The 25228-nt window shown below is 46.9% G+C and overlaps 1 protein-coding gene across 4 annotated transcripts in view; it reads left to right on the top strand.

The window, feature by feature from the left end:
• PLXNA4 (plexin A4) overlaps positions 1-25228 on the top strand; it is a 618767-nt gene that overhangs the window by 412052 nt on the left and 181487 nt on the right. For all 4 annotated transcript variants that reach the window (XM_083401717.1, XM_083401718.1, XM_083401719.1 and 1 more), the window contains one exon: positions 6683-6783. In XM_083401717.1, coding sequence (XP_083257843.1) covers positions 6683-6783 — 101 coding nt within the window. The remainder of the gene's footprint in view (positions 1-6682; positions 6784-25228) is intronic.

Here is a 25228-nt window from a genome sequence, read left to right as displayed (position 1 = left end):
ATGTCCCGTAACATTTCTTGGAAAGTACCCATAAGGCACAGGTGTATTCTCCGGCAATCCGTCACTCATTGCTGTTTGGGAGTTTAGTGCTGACGGGATTCAATGGTGCTTCATCAGGGCGCTGCTTCTGTCCCTCCTTGTCAGTGAAAAAACGGCCTAACTCTGCTGACACAGGGATCCTCAGGGGAAAACTTGGCAATGACTGATGACATCACGTTTGCCCAGCCAGTAGTATTTTTATCCCTCCCCCCGGGCAAAACGGACCTTTTCTGACCGACGAGGGAGCTTCAGGGATGGCAGATGTTATCTGGAAAGCCATTTCAAAGAAAGCTGGGAACTAGACAATTGTGGGTGGAGGGAGCTAATATGATATGGGGGGGTGGAATAAAGAAATGGTGGTGTCAGGGTACTGCCATCGGAACAGGGTAAGGAAGCAGAGGGGCAGCTGGGTTCAGTGGCGTAGCGTGGGGGGTGCAGGGGGGGCCGGCCGCACAGGGCGCAACATCTGGGAGGGGCGCGCTCGCGCTCGCAGCTCTCTGCCCCTACCTGGCTCACTCTCTCTCACTGCAGTGCTGGCTGTGCGAATCCGATCCGAGCCACCGGGTCGCCGCCCACTGTGGGGGGGGGGGTGCCAGGCGTGCGGTGCGGTGCGGAGAGAGAGCGAGGGACTATCTGGGGGAGGGACAGTGCAGCGGGGGGGGCGCAAATTACTTGCCTTGCCCCGGGTTAGGGGGCGCAAATTACTTGCCTTGCCCCGGGTGCTGACAACCCACGCTATGCCACTGGCTGGGTTACAAGGAACCTCCGAAAATCTTGCAGAGCAGTTCCTCTTCCTGTGGTGACGAAAGCCACACCTCCAGTGGGAAGAGGGGAAAGAACCAGAGGATGCTGCTGGGAGCCTCAGCACCACTCCTGGGGGGAGAGGATGCTTGTGGGGGCCTCAGCACCGCTCCTGGCCAAGCCAGCCAGGAGGGAAGCATGCCGCTTCCGTTGCCCACCCTGCGCAGAGGGGTAAAACACAAAGGAAGGAAGGAAAAGCCTGGGGGAGATGAAGCTCTTATGTTGGGGGAGGCCCAGGAAACAACCACTCCCGGATTCTGCTAGCGATCGAGGCAGACATGAACTTGTGGCTCTGCACTGTAAATAATTTTGCACCAAAATAAAACCTGTAAAAGACAGCTGAATGGTTACTCACGAGCAACCACTATTGCCATCTGACAGGTGGCATGGATTGGGGGAAGGGAGAGGAATAATTACCATTTGCCAAAATTAACTGGTACTGTAAAGATTAAGAATAAGCAGCACAGTGGTACCTCGGGTTAAGAACTCAACTCATTCCGGAGGTCTGTTCTTAACTGTTCTTAACTTGAAGCACCACTTTAGCTAATGGGGCCTCCCGCTGCTGCCGTGTCGCCGGAGCACGATTTCTGTTCTCATCCTGAAGCAAAGTTCTTAACCCGAGGTAATATTTCTGGGTTAGCAGAGTCTGTAACCTGAAGCATATGTAACCCGAGGTACCACTGCATTTGTGTTTGTGAAAGGAATCACAAAATCACAGCATTGCAAACAGTCGGGTTTCTTGTTTTTGCAGGTCTCCACCTGCAACTTACCTTCATGTGCCCTTTGGGGAAACTGGTTGCCCCAAGGGAGCATTATGCAAACCTTTTGCCGCATGCAATTGTGTGGATGTGGGAAATGCCAGAATACTCTGGCATTGGTTCCTTGACTTCAGAGGAATCGCCTCATCAGTGACCTTGGAACTGCTCCCTGGTTAGTTTCATCCTTGGGGAATAACAGAAGGAAACTCAACTTTGTGCAGATTGGAAAAGTGTGTGTGTGTGGAGTTGCATGAGCGCCAGTGTGGTGTAGTGGTTAAGAGCGGTAGTCTTGTAATCTGGGGAACCAGGTTCGAGTCTCCGCTCCTCCACATGCAGCTTCTGGGTGTCCTTGGGCCAGTCACACTTCTTTGAAGTCTCTCAGCCTCACTCACCTCACAGAGTGTTTGTTGTGGGGGAGGAAGGGAAAGGATAATGTTAGCCGCTTTGAGACTCCTTAAAGGGAGTGGAAAGGCAGGGTATCAAATCCAAACTCCTCTTCTTCTTCTTCGTCGGAATCCCTCTGAATCCAACCGAGCTGCTTTTCCGTGACAGCAATTACGCCCTTAACAGGAATCCAAGCACCCTGAAAGGCAAAGCTCTTCAGTGTAACCTTGACTCCGCAAAGGCGACTTTATTTACCTGCTCTCCTCTCCTTGTGGCACCTCCAGGAAATCAGACGAGGAGCCTTCCCCTGAAGTCATGCAACTTGATTCTTCGAAATGTCATTGCCAGGAGTGCTGGCGTGTGGTGGAGGTGTCCCACTGGACCAGAGAAAGCTCCATGATCATCGCAGCGTGGGAGGAAGCATTTTTAGCACCAAGAGGCTCGGGCTGGAAATGGGTCAGATGTGGGAGAATGGCTGTAAATGTGTCCATAGAAAGCTACCTTTTCCTTAATAGTGGGGAGAAATCATTTGAACCTAGAGGGTGCCTGTTCATCAGTAGTGGCATGATTTTTAACACACAAAGTGATTTGTAAACCCTTGCCATAATAATAATAATAATAATACTTTATTATTTGTACCCCGCCCATCTGGCTGGGTTTCCCCAGCCACTATGGGCAGCTTCCAACTAAGACCAAAAATACACTAAAATGACACGCATTAAAAACTTCCCTGAACAGGGCTGCCTTCAGATGTCTTCTGAATGTCAGGTAGTTGTTTATCTCTTTGACATCTGATGGGAGGGTGTACCACAGGGTGGGCACCACTACCGAGAAGGCCCACTGCCTGGTTCCCTGTAGCTTTGCTTCTCGCAATGAGGGAACCACCAGAAGGCCCTCAGAGCTGGACCTAAGCGTCCAGGCAGAACGATGGGGGTGGAGATGCTCCTTCACGTATACTGGGCTGAGGCTATTTAGGGCTTTAAAGGTCAACACCAACACTTTGAATTGTGCTTGGAAATGTACTGAGAGCCAATGTAGGTCTTTCAAGACCGGTGTTATGTGGTCTTGGCGGCTGCCTCCAGTCACCAGTCTAACTGCTGCATTCTGGATTAGTTGTAGTTTCCGGGTCACCTTCAAAGGTAGATCCATGTAGAGCTCATTGCAGTAGTCCAAGCGGGAGATAACTAGAGCATGCACCACTCTGGTGAGACAGTCTGCGGGCAGGTAGGGTCTCAGCCTGTGTACCAGGTGGAGCTGGTAGACAGCTGCCCTGGATACAGAATTGACCTGCACCTCTATGGACAGCTGTGAGTCCAAAATGACTCTGAGGCTGCGCACCTGGTCCTTCAGGGGCACAGTTACCCCATTCAGGATCAGGGAGTTCTCCACACCAGCCCACCCCCTGTCCCCCAAGAACAGAACTTCTGTGTTGCCAGGATTCAACCTCAATCCATTAGCTGCCATCCATCCTCCAACCGCCTCCAGGCACTCACACAGGACCTTCACCGCCTTCGCTGGTTCTGATTTGAAAGAGAGGTACCTTATGAAGGTACCTTATGCAGTCTTTTGCATTCCATCTACTGCTTTAGTTTAATTATTGGGGACCACAGTTCTTTAATGATCAGGGACCACAGTTCATTTAAGAGAGCCAGTGTGGTGTAGTGGTTAAGAGCAGTGGGCTCGTAATCTGGTGAACCAGGTTCGCTTCCCCGCTCCTCCACATGCAGCTGCTGGGTGACCTTGGGCCAGTCACACTTCCTTGAAGTCTCTCAGCCCCACTCACCTCACAGAGTGTTTGTTGTGGGGGAGGAAGGGAAAGGAGAATGTTAGCCGCTTTGAGACTCCTTAAAGGGAGTGAAAGGCGGGATATCAAATCCAAACTCTTCTTCTTCTTCTTCTTCTGTCTGGGACCACAGAGAGAGCCTCTTTGGTGGTCAAACTTAGAAATGGCAAGAAAATCGATTTGGTTAACGTATAAAGGCAAACCTACCTAATTCGTCCTTTCCAAAACAATATGAGAACCAAAACATGGCTGTCCTTCAAAATTTTGCAGTGCAAACTGTGAGCCAAGTACTGTGTACAGAAATGCACATATTAGGGTAAAGTGTGCAGGAAAATACATGTTGTATCTGGGGAAATCGCTTTGCGAAAATGTGCCTATAATGCAAAATTGCATACAAATATGTGCATGCTAAGAGATATTTGCTGGTGAGTTTTCATTAGGACTTTAAAAACAAACAAACATGTAACGATATGTGGAGAAGTGAAAGAAGGTTTAGAGAAGTGGAGAACTGAAATGGGCATAGTCACCCATTACTGGGCATCTCCCAAGAGGGGCTCATCTTGTCTCATCTTACTGGTTTTCCACCAAAAGGTGAAAACTTGCCATAGATATAGATCTATGGAAGCCTTTGATCACCTGTTTCCTTATTCTGTTGCTGACTTTATTGTTCCCAGTTTTAACGAGAGCATTTACTATGCATTCCATTTCACAATGGCCTTTTTTATAATGTTTCTGAATTTTATGCATGATGTGCTGTTAATTTTTATCGTTGTTCGTTACCTTGAACTTCCTGAAAAGGCAGGGGGTGTGCGTTTGTTAAACATGAATACAAATGAACAAGCCATTTACTGAACCAGACTCTTGGTCCATTTAGCTCAGTGTTGAGTGCTATGAATGGAAGCAGCTCTCCAAAGCCATTTACCACTGCTATTTATTGCATTTTTATCCCAGTTTTCCCACCAAGGAGTTCAAGGTGGTGTGAATTGTTCCCTCGCTTATTTAATCCCCACAACGACCCTGTGAGGTAGGTCAGGCTGAGAAGCAGCGAATGGCCCAAGGTCACCCAGTGAGCTTCATGGTTGAGTGGGAATTCGAACCCAAGTCTCCCAGGTACTTAGTCCAACACTCTAACCACTCTCCCGGTATGCCCCACGGAGGACCTTAAGGTCCTTAAATAGCAACACCCTAGAGGTCCCGGGCCCTAAGGAAGTCAGATTAGCCTCAACCACAGCCAGGGCCTTTTCAGCACTGGGCCCAGCTTAGTGGAACGCTCTGTCTCTTGAGACCAGGGCCCTGCAGGATCTGATTTCTTTCCGCAGGGTCTGTAAGACAGAGTTATTCTGCCTGGCCTTTGGCTAGGAATCAACTTGATCCCCTTCCCCTCTTTCCTTTTTCCTTTCTCCTTCTGTGATGGAATTCCTATTTGGGGACTTCCTTGGGTTTTTTCTGACCCACGTAGGACCAGTCTGGATAGTTAGCCTTGGTGAAGACTTGACGTTTTCATCCCCCAAAAAGTTTTTGATTTGAGTTTCTACTGAAATTGAGACTGCATTTTAATGTTGTATTTTAATGTTGTTTTTAAGTTGTATTTCAGTCAATTGTTTTTATACCTGGTGTTAGCCGCCCTGAGCCCGGTCTTGGCTGGGGAGGGCAGGGTATAAATAATTTATTATTATCATTATCATTATCATGCTGGCTTTTCTAGGGTGAACCAGGAACTCAGTATGTACTCTTGGGCAAGTCACACTCCCTCTTCAATGCACACTCACCTGAGTCAGCTTAGAATACCTAGACCCACCTTACAGAGTTGTTGGATGCCCCTCCTGGTATGCCCCGCAGAGGACCTTAAGGTCCACAAATGACAACATTTTGGAGGTCCCAGGTCGCAAGGTGGTTAGATTGGTCTCAACTAGGGCCAGGGCCTTTTCAGTGCTGGCCCCGACTTGGTAGAACGCTCTGTCACAAGAGACTAGGGCCTGCAAGACAGAGCTGTTCCGCCTGGCCTTTGGTTTGGACTCAGTCTGACCCTTATGTTTCCCTCCCTTTATGGTCTTAATTTATCGGCTATTTTAAAATGCGGCTGCATTTTAAATTGCATTTTAACCTGTATTTTAAATTGTGGTTTTTTTTTCTTCCTCTTTTTCCGCTATTGTTTTTAGTGTGATTTTATTGGTGTTAGCCGTCCTGAGCCTGGCTCTGGCTGGGAAGGATGGGGTATAAATATTTATTATTATTATTATTATTATTATTATTATTAAGTCGTTTAGTCATGTCCGACTCTTCGTGACCCCATGGACCAGAGCACACCAGGCACTCCTGTCTTCCACTGCCATCCGCAGTTTGGTCAGACTCATGCTGGTAGCTTCGAGAACACTGTCCAACCATCTCGTCCTCTGTCGTCCCCTTCTCCTTGTGCCCTCAATCTTTCCCAACATCAGGGTCTTTTCCAGGGAGTCTTCTCTTCTCAGGAGGTGGCCAAAGTCTTGGAGCCTTAGCTTCAGGATCTGTCCTTCCAGTGAGCACTCAAGGCTGATTTCCTTCAGAATGGATCGGTTTGATCTTCTTGCAGTCCATGGGACTCTCAAGAGTCTCCTCCAGCACCATAATTCAAAAGCATCCATTCTTCGGCCATCAGCCTTCTTTATGGTCCAGCTCTCACTTCAATACATCACTACTGGGAAAACCATAGCTTTAACTATACGTACTTTTGTTGGCAAGGTGATGTCTCTGCTTTTTCAGATGCTGTCTAAGTTTATCATTGCTTTTCTCCCAAGAAGCAGGCGTCTTTATTATTATTATTATTACTGGGTAGTATACGTGAATAGGTTTTAATCTCCAGGGCTTCACAACACTGTCTGGAATTGCAAACCGAACGTAAGCAAACTCAGCATGACTCTTCTCCTCTTGTCGTCCACAGCTCACCCGAGTGCCAGTGGAGTCCTGCGGACAGTACAAAAGCTGCAGCGAGTGCCTGGGCTCAGGGGACCCCCACTGCGGATGGTGTGTGCTCCACAACGCGTAAGTGTGTGGGTCACAGGGTCGAGGGATGGTGGGGGCGTGGCAGGGGCAGCAGGCCCCAGGGCTTCCTTCCCATTTCCTTCCTCCCCAACCTCACGTTTTCTCGCTGTGACACAGAACAAAGCTGCAAATGGACACAGCAGCCGTCCCCGGTGGGACGAAGGCAGTCATTCGGAAAGGCAGCCTGAGAGTTCCAGCTTCAGAAAGAGAGAGGCAGGGTTGCTTTCTGAAGATGGGGAAATGTGTCCTTTGGTAGAATTTAAAGGACAAAAACAATTGTCAGGGCAAAAGTCAGGGAACCTGTCCCCTGCTTCCTCTGCTCACTGATAGAAAAATGACAGTCACGGAACTGAGAAATTGCACAAAACAAATGAAATACCATGAAAAGTAATCGACTAGAAATATTATCTTGTGGAAATAAACTAAGAAAAATCAACTAAGAAAAATGAAAACACTTAAGGAAAAAATTAGAACAACCTAAAATTGAACAAGGGACGCGGGTGGTGCTGTGGGTTAAACCACAGAGCCTAGGACGTGCCGATCAGAAGGTCGGTGTTTCGAATCCCCATGATGGGGTGAGCTCCCGTTGCTCTGTCCCTGCTCCTGCCAACCTAGCAGTTCGAAAGCACAAAGTGCAAGTAGATAAATTGGTACCACTCTGGCGGGAAGGTAAGCGGTGTTTCTGTGCGCTGCTCTGGTTCGCCAGAAGCGGCTTAGTCATGCTGGGCACATGACCCGGAAGCTGTACGCCGGCTCCCTCGGCTAATAAAGCGAGATGAGCGCCGCAATCCCAGAGTCGGTCACGACTGGACCTAATGGTCAGGGGTCCCTTTACCTTTTAAAATTGAACAAAGCCTTGACAGGATGCCAGCTACAAACCTCATTTCACTGAACTATTCAGTTTCCTCAGAAGGCAATAGAAAAATCATAAACTTTAAATGACCAGAATTTCAAAAAAAAGGGTAGAACCCCCCAAAATTCTGAAGTATTATAATCCTAGCAAAGCGAATTAATAAAGACTAGAAGACCCAAAAGTACAGTTACTAATACTGAATTTACAAGAAAGGTTTGAAAACCTAAATGGCAAGTTTTACACACAGCCCAGCTTGAAGGAAGCAAAACACAGTAATAGAAAGTTGAGGACTCAACTTGTGAAAATTCTAGTGCTGCTTTTACAAAAAAGATTTAAAAACCTAAATGGCACAAATTCAAAGAAAGGAATACAAGATAAGCTGTTTTTAAACAAACTCAAGAACAGGGCTGAAACGCTCTGCTCACTGAGCCCAAACAAAAAGCATTCTGTGTGGTGCCTTTGAGACTAAGGGACTATCTATCCCTTAGACTTAAACTGGTCTATTAATTAAAATAATTAATTTCCTTTGCGACGGACCCCTTTTCCTGCAGCATAGGCTGCTGTCTGCTTGTAGCTTGCTAAGATCTGTATTGCTTTAAGTGGAGCTGGGGGGAGCTGGTGGGCAAGGGAGCCGGGAGCTGCCTCGCGGCAGCAGGATCACATTTGTGGGCTGCCTGAGCCTCTGATGCATTGAGGAGCTCTGGCAAAGGCCCCCTAAGATGCCAAACCAGGCCTGGAGATAGAATTTGCTCTGCACTCCGAGCCTTGATGGAAACATATGCTGCTGCTTTTGCTCTCTCTGCGTGGAGTCTCCGGGACTGATGTCCAGAAGAGCAATTTGCAGCTTACACTGTTTCAAAGGCTACCCCAGGGCGCCAGCAGTCAATGCAAAAGCAGCCGTGAGACGGCGGTAGCTGAGCGCTGGAGAAAGCTTTGGCTTTTGGACGCATTGCTTTCCTTTCCTGGCTCCCTCCTCTGCTTGAGAGACTGACTTCTCTTTCCAAGGGGCGGCCTGGCATGGATCGGGGAATTGATTTCTGCGACTCTTCTGTCCTAACCTTACAGGGGGGAATTTGATTCCGTGTGCGCAGGGGGGAGAGACAGAGAGAGAGAAGGCAGCTTGGAAAATAAGGGGGCATTGATTGGGTTTTACGTGGCAAAGAGGGGGATCTGGGAAAAGCAGGCCATCAAAGCTTCAGAGTGCAGTATCTTTTGCTTGCATCTAATTCTCAGGTGCTCTCTTCCATCTTCTCTCACTGCCTCCCGCCGCCCGACACACACACAGAAACACACACACAGAAACACACACACAGAAACACACACTGCATCTAAAGCCTCAGAGGCCATGATACAGGGGCCTCTTTAACCTGCAATGTCTTGCTTGGAGGGTGCAAATCGGAAAGATGTCCAATTAGCTGCCATGGAGGTCTCCGGGGGAGGAGAGGGGAGGCGAAGAAGGAGAACCTGACTGAAAAGTTAATAGCTGGCTTAGGAAGGAGAGAGAGAAGGAAAGAGCAAGACTCTGCCTAGGCAAACGTGGTGAGCAATGTCTGAACGCATGGTCACAGCAATGCCGTGGGACTGGATGGGCATTTTCTTGGCAAGGTCCATGCCTGAATTCAGAATCTGGTGCCCAGCAGGGTACCATTTTGCTGCCTGCCAGCTACACTCCTCTGCTCCCTCTTTTGAAGACCTCTGTGTACAAGGCCCAATTCCTGGAGGGTCTTGTCATACCTGGAAGACTGGGGTTTGCCTTCAAGCTGCGCCCATGTTACCATGTTACCCCTTGGCACTTGATAGCTGTGTTTTTAGATTCCTCCTAAGTCTCCTTCTTGACCTCCGCAGTCACTGGCTTGGCCAGACAGAGTATCTTGTCTTCTCTTGCCACTGCTGTTGGCCCAGCAACTGAGGACTGTGATGTCACAATTCTCTGTGACATCACAGCTCGCCAGCCAATGGCATCCACCAATCAGGTGTCCTACATCCTAGAGCATCCTTTGTTAAGCTGAAGGTAAAATGTGCTTCCCTTAAAAGCAACATCAGTGAGGACGCAGAGCTCAGGCAAGCTGGCAGCCAGGGCTCATTGCCTTGAATAAACAGCCTAGGGGAAGACATTATAAGGAAACTCCTTCCATGGGGATTTCAGATCAGGGAATGTGGACACCTGGGGAGGCTGCAGCACTCCAGAGGATAGTTTAAATGTGTCATCCTCAATCACCTCACATTGACAGAGCAAGCTCAGGTAATTCTTCATGCAACACATAATTAAACAGTGGAACTCGCTTCCAGATTAGGGACCGATTTCCACCAACCTGGATGGCTTTAAAAGAGGATTAGATTAATTAATGGAGGGTGGGGCTATTGATGGCTGCTAGCCGTGATAGAGGATGTGCTCTGCCTCAACCCTGCACCTGTTGTAAGCCAGAAAATAGCTTATCTTCTGAGTTTATGCCAATAAAACACAGAAATGTGAGGAGTTAGGAGTCCAGCGTTGCTTATTGTGAAGCAATAGGTTATAGTTGGATCGTTCCGCAAAACTGCAACCCTGCCCAGTAGGTCCCAGCAGTGGTATTCATAACATTTCAAACAAAGCATTCCAATTTTCACCAATCATACACATCATTACCTCATTTCATGTTTTACACATGCGCAATAAGCACTAGCAATTTCCCCACCGTGTTCTGTTACATTGTGTTAGTGTGCATGTTGGGAACTTGTGTTACGTGTAGCCATTTGCACCATGTAGCAACTTATGTTCTAGCTTTGAGCTGTGTCTTTGTGATTCACATATTAGCTGTGTTTCTGCCCCAATGGGGGGGGGGCGGCAACTTGCAAAATCATCGGTTTCATTAAATAAGGTAAAGGGACCCCTGACCATTAGGTCCAGTTGTGGCCGACTCTGGGGTTGCAGCGCTCATCTCGCTTTACTGGCCGAGGGAGCCAGTGTACAGCTTCTGGGTCATGTGGCCAGCATGACTAAGCCACTTCTGGTGAATCAGAGCAGCGCCTGGAAATACCGTTTACCTTCCCGCCGGAGCGGTACCTATTTATCTACTTGCACTTTGACTTGCTTTCGAACTGCTAGGTGGGCAGGAGCAGGGACTGAGCAATGGGAGCTCACCCTGTTGCGGGGATTCGAACCGCCGACCTTCTGATCGGCAAGTCCTAGGCTCTGTGGTTTAACCCACAGCGCCACCCGCATCCTCATAAAGTAAGAGGCTACCATAACTTCTCTATTAGAAGCACACTCAAGGATTTACAGGGGTACAGATTATTACATTTACTGCGGCTCTTTGGGCGACTGCCACACACCCACTAGAATTCTAAATAAATTCTAAATCACCCCAAGAAAGATGCAAGGATAAAAGGGGGAACTTATTACTTTCAGGAAATTGTAGGGTATTTTTTGGCTCAGTGCTACTCCTGGAAGATCTGGACTGTGCTGATGAAGCCTGTTTGGGTTGGAGAGTATGCATTTCACGTCTCCTAGCTTTCCAAGAGCTTCTTAGCAAACTTTCCTCAAAGGGGAGGAAAACTCCATTGAAGCCGCTGATCTCAGATTATTTTGTCGGGCTGGGAGGAGGGAAGGTTTTAATTTTACCCTTTCAACTTTTCCCTTCCCTTCTGCTGCTTCGGCCATGGAAATAAATATTGTCTGGTCTCGGCGGGTAACTCAATCCCGCCATTCACAGGCAGGTCCTCATCGATCGACCTCCGCTTTACCTTTCTTGGTCAAAGTCTTGCGAGCCGCTAAGCGGGGCCTCAGGTAATCCAAGCTGCCTTCAGAGGCTGTGATAAAAATCAGGCTCTTTGAAAGCCTTTCTCCCTTGCCTTTCTGAATGCCACTCTGCCTTGGCAACTTACTTTGATGACTGCTGCAGGAGGATGCAGCCCTCCTCGGATCCTGGCAAGCTGAACTTGGGGCAGACTCGTGGCAATTCATTCATTTTAAATTACCTGATCTCGATGGCTTTAAAAGAGAATTCGACAACTTCTTGGGGGAGACGGCTAACACTGCTTACTTGCCACAGTGGTTATGCTGGAGGCAGCAATGCTTTTGAATACAATACGACAACGATACGATAATCTTTATTGTCATTGTCCCATGCAGAACAACGAAATTGAAAAAATCTACATCAAACATTCAAAAACCTACAAGCCTGCTATCCCAGCCTGGTTAGCCCCTAAAAACTCTGATACCCCATAATTGAATACAATATACTCACATAAAGACTACCTTACACTGCGTTTAAAACCAAAATCACATTTGGATATAAACTGTTTCTCAGGCGGCTAGTCCTAGTCTTTATAACCCTGTACCTTCTTCCAGAAGGCAGAAGCTGAAAGAGGTAATTTCTGGGGTGCACACTATCCTGCGCTATCTCTGCAGCTTTCTTATGGCACCTGGAAGCATGTTAGGCGCTTTTCTATTGAATTTGGGCATGGAAATCCGCTGGTTAATTCTGCTTTACTTTTCATTTGTCAGAAACCTACTTGCATGGCAAGGTCCCGACCCCCCCCCCGGTAGTTGAAATAATAATAATAATGATGATGATGATGATGATGATGATGATGATGATAATTTATACCCTGCCCTCCCCGGCCAGAGCCAGGCTCAGGGCGGCTAACACCAGTAAAATTACAGTAAAAACATAATAGGGAATTTAAAATACAGGTTAAAATCATAGAATCATAGAGTTGGAATAGACCACAAGGGCCATCGAGTCCAACCCCCTGCCAAGCAGGAAACACCATCAGAGCACTCCTGACATATGGTTGCCAAGCCTCTGCTTAAAGACCTCCAAAGAAGGAGACTCCACCACACTCCTTGGCAGCAAATTCCACTGCCGAACAGCTCTTACTGTCAGGAAGTTCTTCCTAATGTTTAGGTGGAATCTTCTTTCTTGTAGTTTGCATCCATTGCTCCGTGTCCGCTTCTCTGGAGCAGCAGAAAACAACCTTTCTCCCTCCTCTATGTGACATCCTTTTATATATTTGAACATGGCTATCATATCACCCCTTAACCTCCTCTTTAAAATGCAGCCTCATTTTAAAAGTAGCCCGTATATCAAAACCATAAGGAGAGGGAAACATAAGGGTCAGACTGAGTACAAATCAAAGGCCAGGCAGAACAGCTCTGTCCTGCAAGCCCTGTGGAAAGATGTCAAGTCCCGCAGGAGAGCTCGCAACCCCACCTCCTCCTTAAGCCAGAAGTGGCTTCCCCAAAAATTGCAGCAGATGAACCTGAGATGAAGATGTTGTGGAGAACTGAATAAATTTCCTTATTCAGCCTCTCTGTAACATGATTTGTAAGTCAAAAGCCTGAGCCGTTTTAGGCATATCTCCTCCAGGCAAACGATCTGTTTGCTTTCTGCTTGCCTGACTATTTGAGTTGCTTCCCTTTCTCTCTCTCTCCCTCCTTCTCCTTTCTCATATTCCTTTTTGGATGTGCCAAATTCAACACCGTTTTCTTAACAGGCCCAAGTTGCAGCATAAAATTTGATTTCATGCAATTCATTATTTGCACCTCCAGACAACCAAAGACGAGCTCAAAGCCACTTGCAACAAGAAGAATGCATCGACCAATAAAAGCACTTCCCGAAACAAAGTAAATATGCAATAACAGTATAGCTGGCAACGAAACACTTTGGGCTGGCCCTGTCTCTGTGCAGCTCCAGAAATGAGAGACCTGGATGTGAGAGAGTGTCTCTGCTGGCGATCCCAGAGAATTCTTGCCAGTCAGATGTAGACAGTTCAGAACTAGTGAGACCAATGGCTTGGCAACCGATAACATACCCTCCAACATTTTTCAAATAAAATAGGGACATTGTATTCCATAATATTGAGGGACCGGGTGGCGCTGTGGGTTAAACATCAGAGCCTAGGACTTGCCGATCAGAAGGTTGGAGGTTCGAATCCTCATGACGGAGTGCGCTCCCGTTGCTCAGTCCCTGCTCCTGCTAACCTAACAGTTTGAAAACACATCAAAGTGCAAGTAGATAAATAGGTACTGCTCTGGCGGGAAGGTAAACGGCGTTTCTGTGCGCTGCTCTGGTTTGCCAGAAGCAGCTTAGTCATGCTGGCCACATGACCTGGAAGCTGTACGCCGGCTCCCTTGGCCAATAAAGCGAGATGAGCGCCGCAGCCCCAGAGTCGGTCACGACTGGACCTAATGGTCAGGGGTCCCTTTACCTTTACTTTACCTATTCCATAATATTAATAATTTTATTATTTATACTCTACTCATCTGACTGGGTTGCCCCAGCCACTCTGGGCAGCTTCCAACATATATAAAAACAGAATAAAACATTAAACATAAAAAATTCCCTACACAGGGCTGCCTTCTAAAAGTTGTAGAGTTACTTATCTCCTTGGCTCAGGTGTTGCATAGCTCCATACCTTCCAAAATTTCTCTGATGAAAATAAGGATGTCCTAAGGACATTCCGGGATCAAATCAGAAACCAGGATGGCTTCTGTAAATCTGGGTCTATCCCTGGGAAATAGGGATACTTGGTCTGGGATAAGACTCTAGGACCAACCCGAGAGGTGTGATAATATTAGCATGGAGAATTAGGGGCCAAGGAAGGTTGGAAGATTCAGGACAGACAAAGAAAGTACCGTATATTTCGCTCCATAAGACACACCTAGTTTTTAGAGGAAGAAAACAAGGAAAAAACCATTCTGAACGAAACAGTGGATGTATGATTTTTGTCGTTCATTCTGTGGCCACAGACATGATATGTGATTTGACGGTGAGTTTGGGGTAGCCCAATGCAAAAATCCTGAGAATCCATGTGGATCCGTGCTTTGTAACCACGTTTTTGCGCTATTGTGGCCCCACGAAACAGTGGGTGCGGGTTTTTTGGTGCAAGCTATAGCCATGGACATGCTATGTGATCTGATGGTGAATTTGGGGTGACCCAATGCAAAAAATCCTGAGGCTCCATGTGCTTTTACCTCCCCTGTCCCAGGCAGCCTCCTTTATCTCTAGAGTCCTTTATATCCCTCCCGATCGCTTGACGATCAGCTGATCAGTGGCTTTGTTTCAACACCCCCTTCCCTCTTTCTAAAAATAAAAGCATGATCTGCTTTTCACCCCTGGGCAAATCAACTCCAGGGACCATGCATTCGCTCCACAGACAGCCCCCTTTACTTTTTAGGAAGAAAAAAATGTGTCTTATGGAGCGAAAAATACGGCACCTCTTCATGCAGTGCATAGTTAAACTGTGGAACTCCCTTCCACAGGAGGCACTGGTGGTCACCAACCTAGATGGCTTTACAAGATGATTAGAAAAATTCACGGAGGAGAGGGCTATCGATGGCTACGCTCTGCTTCCACTGCTTCTGAGTATCAGTTGCTGGAGACCATATGAATATGTATCCAAACAAACCCCTGTGTTGCAAAGAGAACATCAAAAATGTTTAGTCAACACAATGACCGTATATTTACATAATAGACAATCTTTAGAGAATTCCTTCAAATCATAAATAGTTCAAAATGAAATCTTTAGTCTCAAAGTCTCTGAAAACCTTTAAATGAAGCGAGGTACCAAACTTTGTACGGTGGAAGACAAGCTGTGAAGCTTTGTGCATTCAACAAATATGATATCCAACACTGAACAGTAATTCTGGATATTGACTCCTGCTTCGTAGAATTCTTCATCAGCGTGGTGGGAGGATATAGAATGCTTCATAAACTGAAAATAAAATAAATTTTACAGACGATGACCTGCATGCCATATCACTTCACAAAAATTATAAACTACAATACAAACAGTAATGGAAAAGAGTACATGCCCCATCTTATTTCGAATGAATGTATATAAATGAAAATATCAAATGCTGTAGAGCAGTGCTCATGTAATAATGTAGTCACTTCTACTAACAATATTTTTTGAGAAACATATAAAGCCAACTCCAGCTGATGCTGATAACAAGAGACTTTGAGACTAAATATTTTGAACTTTTTATGATTTGAAGGAATTCTATAAAGATTGTCTATTACGTATACCGTATTTTCCGCTCTATCAGACGCACCAGACCACAAGCTGCACCTAGTTTTTGGAGGAAGAAAACAAGAAAAAAAATATTCTGAATCTCAGAAGCCAGAACAGCAAGAGGGATCACTACGCAGTGAAAGCAGCAATCCCTCTTGCTGTTCTGGCTTCTGGGATAGCTGCACAGCCTGCATTCACTCCATAAGACGCACACACATTTCCCCTTACTTTTTAGGAGGGAAAAAGTGAGTCTTATAGAGCAAAAAATACAGTATATATGGCCATCGTGTTGCCTAGACATTGCTGGAGACCATATGAAAGCAGAGCACTCCTGTTTTCAAATCCTGATTGCTGGTTTCCCAGTGGGAATCTGGTTGGCTCACTGCAAGAAGAGGATGCTGGACTAGATAGGCCATTAGTCTGATCCAGCAGGCTCATCCTATGTTCTTTTGTTCTTATATGAGTGTGATCAGAGGCTTAGCACTCTGCCAAACCCAGGAGACTTCTAAGCAGACCTGGCACAGACCACTCCTCTCTCCAGACACTAATAGGTCAGGGTTAGGCCAAGGGGGGCAGCGGTGGGGCATAGCTCAGGCAGTTCCTTTTTGTTGCGCCCAGGGTGCCCTTCTGAGGTGGGGGGAATCTGTGGCTGCTGTTATTTCCCATTTTTATGGATGACCAAGATATTAACGCATCGGCTGTCAGGCGCTTTCTGCTGACATATCAGTCTCTGGAGCAAAATCAGTAGCGTTATGATGGATGGATGAATTGGGGGGAGAAAAGCCATCTCTGTGGCAGGGCTGTTCCCAGGGAGTTGTTTTATGTGTCATTCTCGGGCATTATCCAGCATCTCTGCATCCGCCAGTGATTTGCCAATGAGAGGAAATGGCAAGCCGCAGACGGACTTTTCCCCAGGGTAGGGTCATGTCTGCCTCCTTTTGTATTTTCTCTCCGAATTTTCATCACTCTCGAGAGCGTCAGACTTCTGACAGGTTTGCAACAGAGGATAAACCACTCCACCAGAAATAATCTCTCTGCACCTTTATGGACGCTCGTCTGTCTCCTTGAGTATTTTGGTCATGCAGTCTGGCACGGACAGCACTACGCTCCCCTGCTTGCCTTTGTTCACAAAAGTGCCCCACCCGTAATAATAATAATAATAAATTTTATTTATACCCCGCCCTCCCCAGCCGAGACCGGGCTCAGGGCAGCTAACACCAAGTATAAAAACAATTGATTAAAATACAACTTAAAAACAAAATTAAAATACAACGTTAAAATGCAGCCTCATTTCAGTAGAAACTCAAATCAGAAAACTTTTTGGGGATGAAAAAGTCAAATCTAGTGATTCCCTCAGGTGTGGAAGAGCATTTAGGTGGAGACAGTGAACCGCAGTCTGAAAGGGGTCCTTCGTTCGTTCAGTCCAATGGAAAGCTTCGCTCCATGTTTGTAAAGGAGATTTTGCAGGAATACCAACTTGAATAAAATATTGGAGGGACCCAGGTAAGCCCCGCCTTGCATAATCGATCACATGATGTGGCACAAGCGCACCTTTTGAATGGCAGTGCCCATCAACTCTTGGGGGGGCAGCCCCCTCAAAAGAATTATTGGGGAGGCGAAGGCACTTTAGCCCCTAGGAGTTGGCTCCTATATTCTCTCACCTTTCATGAGAGTGAGCAAATGCCGGGTGAAGCTTGCTTCGTGTGCTGCGCTCCCTACATTGTATGGGGATTTATTTTTTATTTTTTCCAAAAAGTTTTATTGATTTTCCACATTTATGACAAATATAACATATAATACACACAAAAGAAAAGACATTACAGCACTAAAAGAAAATAAAAATAAAAATATAAACACTTATTACTTCTAGAACCCATTTTATCTTTCATTGTTATCTGAGTTCCTTGAATCCCCCCTAACAGAATTTCATTGTATCACCTTCTAACAGTTTTCCAAAATTCTCTTTCTAATAAAATTAACTCCTTCAATTTACTATCTTCTTCTCTTTACTTATTAGTCTAAATCTTTACACCTCCTTCTTATTCTAATCCTAAGCCTAATTGAGACTTTCAAGTGACTTCTAATTATCTTATATCACAATATTTAGCTAGATAGTCTTTAAATTTCTTCCAATCTTCTTGGTGCTCCTCTTCTTTCTGATTGCAGATTCTTCCAGTCAGGTTGGCCAGCTCCAAAAAGTCCAACATCTTCATCTGCCATTCTTCTACAATTGGTATTTCTTGAGATTTCCAGTTTTTAGCTAATAGCAGTCTTGCTGCTGTAGTGGCATACAAAAATAATCTAACATCTTTTTTTGGCGATTCCAATCCTATTATTCCAAGTAAAAAGCCTCCTGGTTTCTTAACAAATGTATTTTTCAACATTTTTTTTCAACTCATTGTACATCTTTTCCCAGAAGTCCTTAACCTTGGGCCATGTCCACCACATGTGATAAAAGGTGCCTTCTTTTTCTTCCATTGTATGGGGATTTAGGTTACCGCTGTCATGACAAAGCCTTCCGGGGTTGTATGGCCTGGGGACAAACCTCAGACTGCTAGGCTTACCTCTTTTGGTGCAGTCAAAGCAAGTGAGGCACTGCCCCACCAATCTCACTCTGACCTTAGCCAGCCCCTCACCTACCTGCCTTGCTATTTACAACAAGTTCAGAGGTTGACTCTGGCTGTCATTGGCTCTGGCGCCCCCTGCTGTTGGTCTCCTTGCCTTCTAGCCTATCAGTGCTGCTTCTCAAGCCATTTCCAGAAGAATTTTGGAATGAGCTGGGTTGCATCAGTTCCTGGGCAAACCCTTCCACTTGGGATTCTGAAGCAGAATCTCGCCTCGTCTCTTGCTCCTGTAGCTTCCGTGTTGCCACCTGATAATAGCACCACAGCCAAGCCTCTTGTGAACCCAACACTCCCCACCTCATAGAATCATAGAATCATAGAGTTGGAAGAGACCACAAGGGCCATCGAGTCCAACCCCCTGCCAAGCAGGAAACACCATCAGAGCACTCCTGACATATGGTTGTCAAGCCTCTGCTTAAAGACCTCCAAAGAAGGAGACTCCACCACACTCCTTGGCAGCAAATTCCACTGTCGAACAGCTCTTACTGTCAGGAAGTTCTTCCTAATGTTTAGGTGGAATCTTCTTTCTTGTAGTTTGGATCCATTGCTCCGTGTCCGCTTCTCTGGAGCAGCAGAAAACAACCTTTCTCCCTCCTCTATGTGACATCCTTTTATATATTTGAACATGGCTATCATATCACCCCTTAACCTCCTCTTCTCCAGGCTAAACATGCCCTTAGCCGTTCCTCATAAGGCATCGTTTCCAGGCCTTTGACCATTTTGGTTGCCCTCCTCTGGACACGTTCCAGTTTGTCAGTGTCCTTCTTGAACTGTGGTGCCCAGAACTGGACACAGTACTCCAGGTGAGGTCTGACCAGAGCAGAATACAGTGGCACTATTACTTCCCTTGATCTAGATGCTATAGTTCAACAAGATCTCCTCAACAAGACCTCCCTGTATCTGTCCCACAGGGATTTCTCTGGCAAAATTATGGCCATGTCCGTGGATTCTAATCCATTTTTCCTGATGGTCTGCAAAATAGCTCTGACCCCCCAAAGAGACAAGTTGCTATTTCTGATCTTTAAAGATATAGTAACACAACACCTCCGCCTTCATTTTGGGCTTGAGCGGGCTATTGATCTCTGAGCAGCTTAAATCATGTTAATGCTGTCATAACTATCTCAAGGCCAAAGTCTTGTCCCATAAAGCTTAATCACACAGTATGTGGAACTGCGCTGGTGTTAATCATTGGTCCCACCCTACTTTGCTATATACGTTGCCCTTTCAATGCCTTAAAAAAAATGACACCCCCTCCCACCATGGGAGCAATATGGGAAAAATTAAGTAGGGGGCAAGAGAAGAAGGGACAGTAACCAACTCTAAATGCAATGTGGATCAATATAATATTAAGTGCGGGACTACATAAATAAAGCGAATGGTTCCCAAGAGTGTTGCTAAGCCTTGTTCCAGGAGAGTGATAAAGGAACAAAAGGGGTCTGGAGCCCCCACACCAATCCATTAGATGGTGGTGGGGGGGTTCCCCAACAGGACTTGCTCAAAATAGGGCTGGCTTCTGTTGGGTCAATAGGCTGCGCTGCATGGCACACGACAGAAATGTATGAAATCACACAAAGTTTGGAGAAAAGAAATAACAGCAGAATCCATGAAGCTGAATGTTGGAAGGTTTACGATGGGCAAAGTACTTCTTCACCCCTAGCTGTATAGTTAAAGCCATGGTTTTCTCAGTAGTGATGTATGGAACTGAGAGCTGGACCATAAAGAAGGCTGATCGCCGAAGAATGGATGCTTTTGAATTCTGGTGCTGGAGGAGACTCTTGAGAGTCCCATGGACTGCAAGAAGATCAAACCGATCAATTCTTAAGGAAATCCGCCCTGAGTGCTCACTGGAAGGACACATTGTGAAGCTGAGGCTCCAATACTCTGGCCACCTCATGAGAAGAGAAGACTCCTTGGGAAAGACCCTGATGTTGGGAAAGATGGAGGGCACAAGGAGAAGGGGACGGCAGAGGACGAGATGGTTGGACAGTGTTCTCGAAGCTGCTAACATGAGTTTGACCAAACTGTGGGAGGCAATGGAAGTCAAGAGTGCCTGGCGTGCTCTGGGTCCATGGGGTTACGAAGAGTCGGACACGACTAAACGACTAAACAACAACAAAGTGCTGAAAATAAACTTCTAGGATGAGCAGAAGCCTGGTTGGTCCCCATCCTCCGCCCTTGCACTTCCTGGTTCTCCGATTCCTCCAAGGCTCTGAATCTGGCCTTCTGCTTGACTGCTCTAATTCCTGCCAAGAGGCCCATCCAGGAAATGGCAGTGCCTTTCCTTGCTCAGGGAGTTCCTTTCCTGCTTTTTGCAGTTCAGTGGTCTCCAGAAGCAACTGCGAGGCTGGCCTCCGGTGTGTGGGGGGAACAAACAGCATTATGGGATGGAATAAGTTCTGCAAATTCCAAAAGACTTGTAGAGATCACTTAGAGACCTCCTCCCAGTGTTTCCTCTGGGAATTCAAGCAAAGCTAGCATCAAACACCAGTTAAGCACACATACATATGGGAGTTTGAAATCTCAGCTAATCTGTTTGCAGGAGCTGGGATAGCTCAGTCAGTATAGTGTGGGACTCTTAATCTCAGGATCGTGGGTTTGATCCCACGTTGGGCAAAAGATTTCTGCGTTGCAGGAAATTCAAGAATTCCCCATACTTCAATTCCCCCTCTGAAGAAGGGATCTTAGTCACATAGAGGCCTTATAACAGCCATCTTCCATCCCATTTAGAGTCCTATACAGTCAAACCTCAGTTGTTGAGCTTAATCCATTCCGCAAGACCATTCGACTTCCGAAACGTTCGACAACCGTAAACTGAAAGCAGAAGCTTCAATACACATGGGGAACTCAAAACGGAAGCCGCACCTGATTTTCGGCTTCCAAAAATTATTCAAAAACCAGAGCAGTTACTTCCGGGTTTTTGGCATTCGGGAGCCGAAACATACGATACACACAGGCATTCAGGAACTGAGGTTCGACTGTATTTCATCCAGAAAACAACAACAACAACAGAATGCATTTCCTGCTTTGCTCTTGGGAATGGTGAGGCCCCTGCTCATTACATGCGGAAGACCCCAGGCTTAGTTTCATTATATTTTTATCTCCCCAAGTTGCTGTGGAAAATCTATAGCTCTCTTGCTGACTCTCATGAGTGAGTTAGGCTGAGGGTAACTGGCCTAAAGTTTACCAGTTTGCTTACAAGATCTCCTCACTCCATATATGCCCCCTCGGACACTTTTCTCAATGGAACTGGCCTTGTAACAGGTGCTGCATCCCTGTTCCACGTTTCTAAGAATCAGTCTTTAAGTGTGGGGGCATCTAGACTTTAGAACTCCCTGCCTTTTGATACCAGGAAGATTGATTCAAGCCTTCCCCATCCTCTAAAAAATGCTAAAAGCATTTTTCTTTAGGCAAGCCTGCCCAGATGTTTAGAAAGTTGACGTGAGTTTTAATCTGCTGTTATTTCAACTTTCCGAAGGTCTTCAATCATTGCTGCTCATAATCCTTATCGTTTTATCTTTTCTTTTGTAAACGGCTTTGCGGTTTGCAAGAACTTCTGATCTCCTGGCTGAGTTTGGTGAGGCAGCACCCCATTTTCAGCCTCCCCTGGTGCTAACTGGCAAAGGTAGATGGCACTGGGTGAAATAGACCGATGGTATGGCTCAATATAAGGCAGATCCATAGGTCCACAGTGCTTGCCAAAATTCAGAAGGCTGCCATCATTGTGTCTCTCCATGTTGGGGAGAACTTCACCTCTTGAATTTCTGACTCTACGTTGCAAAGTACTCACCATCCTAAAAGATATAATGAGAACAGGGAAAGTGGGGAAAGGCGGGGGGCAACTGAAGAAGAGTTTGTGTTAGCTTCAGATTGAAGGGTTGTTGTTGTTGTTTAGTCATTTAGTCGTGTCTGACTCTTCGTGACTCCCTGGACCAGAGCACGCCAGGCCCTCCTGTCTTCCACTGCCTCCTGCAGTTTGGTCAAACTCATGCTGGTAGCTTCGAGAACACGGTCCAACCATCTCGTCCTCCGTCGTCCCCTTCTCCTTGTGCCCTCCATCTTTCCCAACATCAGGGTCTTTTCCAGGGAGTCTTCTCTTCTCATGAGGTGGCCAAAGTCTTGGAGTCCCAGCTTCAGGATCTGTCCTTCCAGTGAGCACTCAGGGCTGATTTCCTTCAGAATGGAGAGGTTTGATCTTCTTGCCGTCCATGGGACTCTCAAGAGTCTCCTCCAGCACCAGAATTCAAAAGCATCCATTCTTTGGTGATCAGCCTTCTTTATGGTCCAGCTCTCAGTTCCATACATCACTACTGGGACTCAAGGGTACTGCGTTCAAATCCCCACACCGGGATGAACTTCTCTGGGGGACCTTGCCCTTTCTCAGCCTGACCTACCTCACAGGGTTGCTGTGGGAATCAAAGAGGAGGGAGGAGAGGAATCATTTACACTGCTCTGAGTTCCTTGGAGGAAGAATGGGATAAAAATGTAATTAGATCAGGACTCAGAATGGTCAAGCATGTCACTCATCTGCCTCAAGGGGGAACGTGCTTAAAACTGCTTGGGCTTACAAAACCATGAGGGCCATGCAGAGACTGACAACAGAAAAATATTTCTCCATACCTTTTGCTTAAAGAAAGACTCAGTCCTGCAATTCTCTGTACATATAGCTGTTTGGGACGCGGGTGGCGCTGTGGGTTAAACCACAGAGCCTAGGACTTGCCGATCAGAAGGTCGGCGGTTCAAATCCCCGTGATGGGGTGAGCTCCCGTTGCTCAGTCCCTGCTCCTGCCAACCTAACAGTTTGAAAACACATCAAAGTGCAAGTAGATAGATAGGTACCGCTCCGGCGGGAAGGTAAACGGCGTTTCCGTGCACTGTTCTGGTTCACCAGAAGCGGCTTAGTCATGCTGGCCACATGACCTGGAAGCTGTACGCTGGCTCCCTCAGCCAGTAAAGTGAGATTAGCACCGCAAGCCCTGAGTCGTCTGTGACTGGACCTAATGGTCAGGGGTCCCTTTAGCTTTACCTTGGTTTACGAACTTAATTCGTTTTGGAAGTCCGTTCTTAAACCAAAGCGTTCTTAAACCAAGGCTGTCTTTAGGATAAATGGCTTTAAACCACAGAGCCTAGGACTTGCCAATCAGAAGGTCGGCGGTTCAAATCCTCGCGATGGGTGAGCTCCTGTTGCTCAGTCCCTGCTCCTGCCAACCTAGCAGTTCTAAAGCACTTCAAAGTGCAAGTAGATAAATAGGTACCACTCCAGCGGGAAGGTAAACGGCGTTTCCGTGCGCTGCTCTGGTTCGCCAGAAGCGGCTTAGTCATGCTGGCCACATGACCCGGCAGCTGTATGCCAGCTCCCTTGGCCAGTAAAGCAAGATGAGCGCCGCAACCCCAGAGTCGGCCACGACTGGACCTAATGATCAGGGGTCCCTTTACCTTTACCTATAGCTTTTTGGCCAGTGATGGTAGATAGATGGGGAGATGAAACTACCTTGATTTATAGGTCCGTGAGCTCTTCCTGTCCATCAGCCCCTTCCTTCTCTCCTTCCCTTCCTTTCGCTAAGGTTTCTGCCGCTTGGGCTGCACGGAGCTTTGGGCAACACCAAATTCTCCTAAAGACTCTTCAAGAGGAGTGAGATAGGGAGGGCATTCAGGGAAGAAAGTCTCTACGTCACTTGTGCAAATTAAATCAACGGAAGCCAGGCACCTCTGCAACCTGGGGGCAGGCGGGGGGGGGGGGGAGCTGGCTTCTAAATTGAAACGTGCTTGCCCTGGATTGCCCGCTGGCGTGGGGAGTTATTATTTCCATTGCTGAAGTTGTGAATTAATTTCTGGAGAACTTAATCATCCCCATGCCCCCATCCCAGTTCTCCCCTTCCTCCCCTCCCCTTCTAATTTTCCACTTGGCTGGGAATTCTCCGGCACTGAAAGTTCGGGCCTAGGGGAGGTCTGTGGAAGGCTGCTCCAGTAGAGTGGATAATCTCATTGGAACCAGTGAGTTGAATAATAACACCTTTACCTCGCGTGCCGCACCGTATTCAAATGATTCTCTTAACACCTTGCATGGGGGCGTTTGGGGGGGACAGACACACAATGGGCGGGGGGGGGGGGGGATGACCCTGCAAAAGAGAAGCATGACAAGCTTTCTGATTCTGGAGGGCCTTTTTAATCCGTGACTCAGTGGCAGAGCTCAGGGCTTGCATATGTTGAAGCACACAGGCCTGGTCCTCAGCAGATCCAGGTACAAGGCTTTGTTATACTCAAGAGGCACAGGAAACTGCTTTTACTATACCATGTCAAACTGTTCACTGAACTAGCCTAGGTTCATCTGCTCCGTGGCTCAGCAGGGCCTTGGGCAAAGGATCATAGCTGTCAATCTTTCCCTTTTCTTGCAAGGAATCCTATTTGGAATAAGGGTAAAGGTAAAGGGACCCCTGACCATTAGATCCAGTCGTGGCCGACTCTGGGGTTGCGGCGCTCATCTTGCTTTATTGGCCAAGGGAGCCGGCATACAGCTTCCGGGTCATGTGGCTAGCATGGCTAAGCCACTTCTGGTGAACCAGAGCAGCGCACAGAAACGCCATTTACCTTCCCGCTGGAGTAGTACCTATTTATCTACTTGCGCTTTGACGTGCTTTCCAACTGCTAGGTTGGCAGGAGCAGGGATCGAGCAATGGGAGCTCACACCGTTGCGGGGATTCGAACCGCCGACCTTCTGATCAGCAAGTTCTAGGCTCTGTGTGCCACCCAAGTCACAATTTCTCTTGAATATTGCCTTGAATATTGTTGTTGTTGTTACAACTTTTCTTCTTCTTTGGTGATCACTTGTAGCCAAGTAAGATTGTCTTCCATAAACACGGTTTTAACAAAATAAAATAAAAAATCCTTCCGGTGCACCTTAGAGACCAACTAAGTTTGTTATTGGTATGAGCTTTTGTGTGCATGCACGGTTTTAACAATGAGTCCATAAGTG

This window comes from Podarcis tiliguerta (genome assembly GCF_965153285.1).
Source record: "Podarcis tiliguerta genome assembly, chromosome: 10".
In the NCBI taxonomy this organism is placed as follows: Eukaryota; Metazoa; Chordata; class Lepidosauria; order Squamata; family Lacertidae; genus Podarcis; species Podarcis tiliguerta.
The sequence above is the reverse complement of the archived record's forward strand: the minus strand, read 5'-3'. Positions and strand labels throughout refer to the sequence as shown.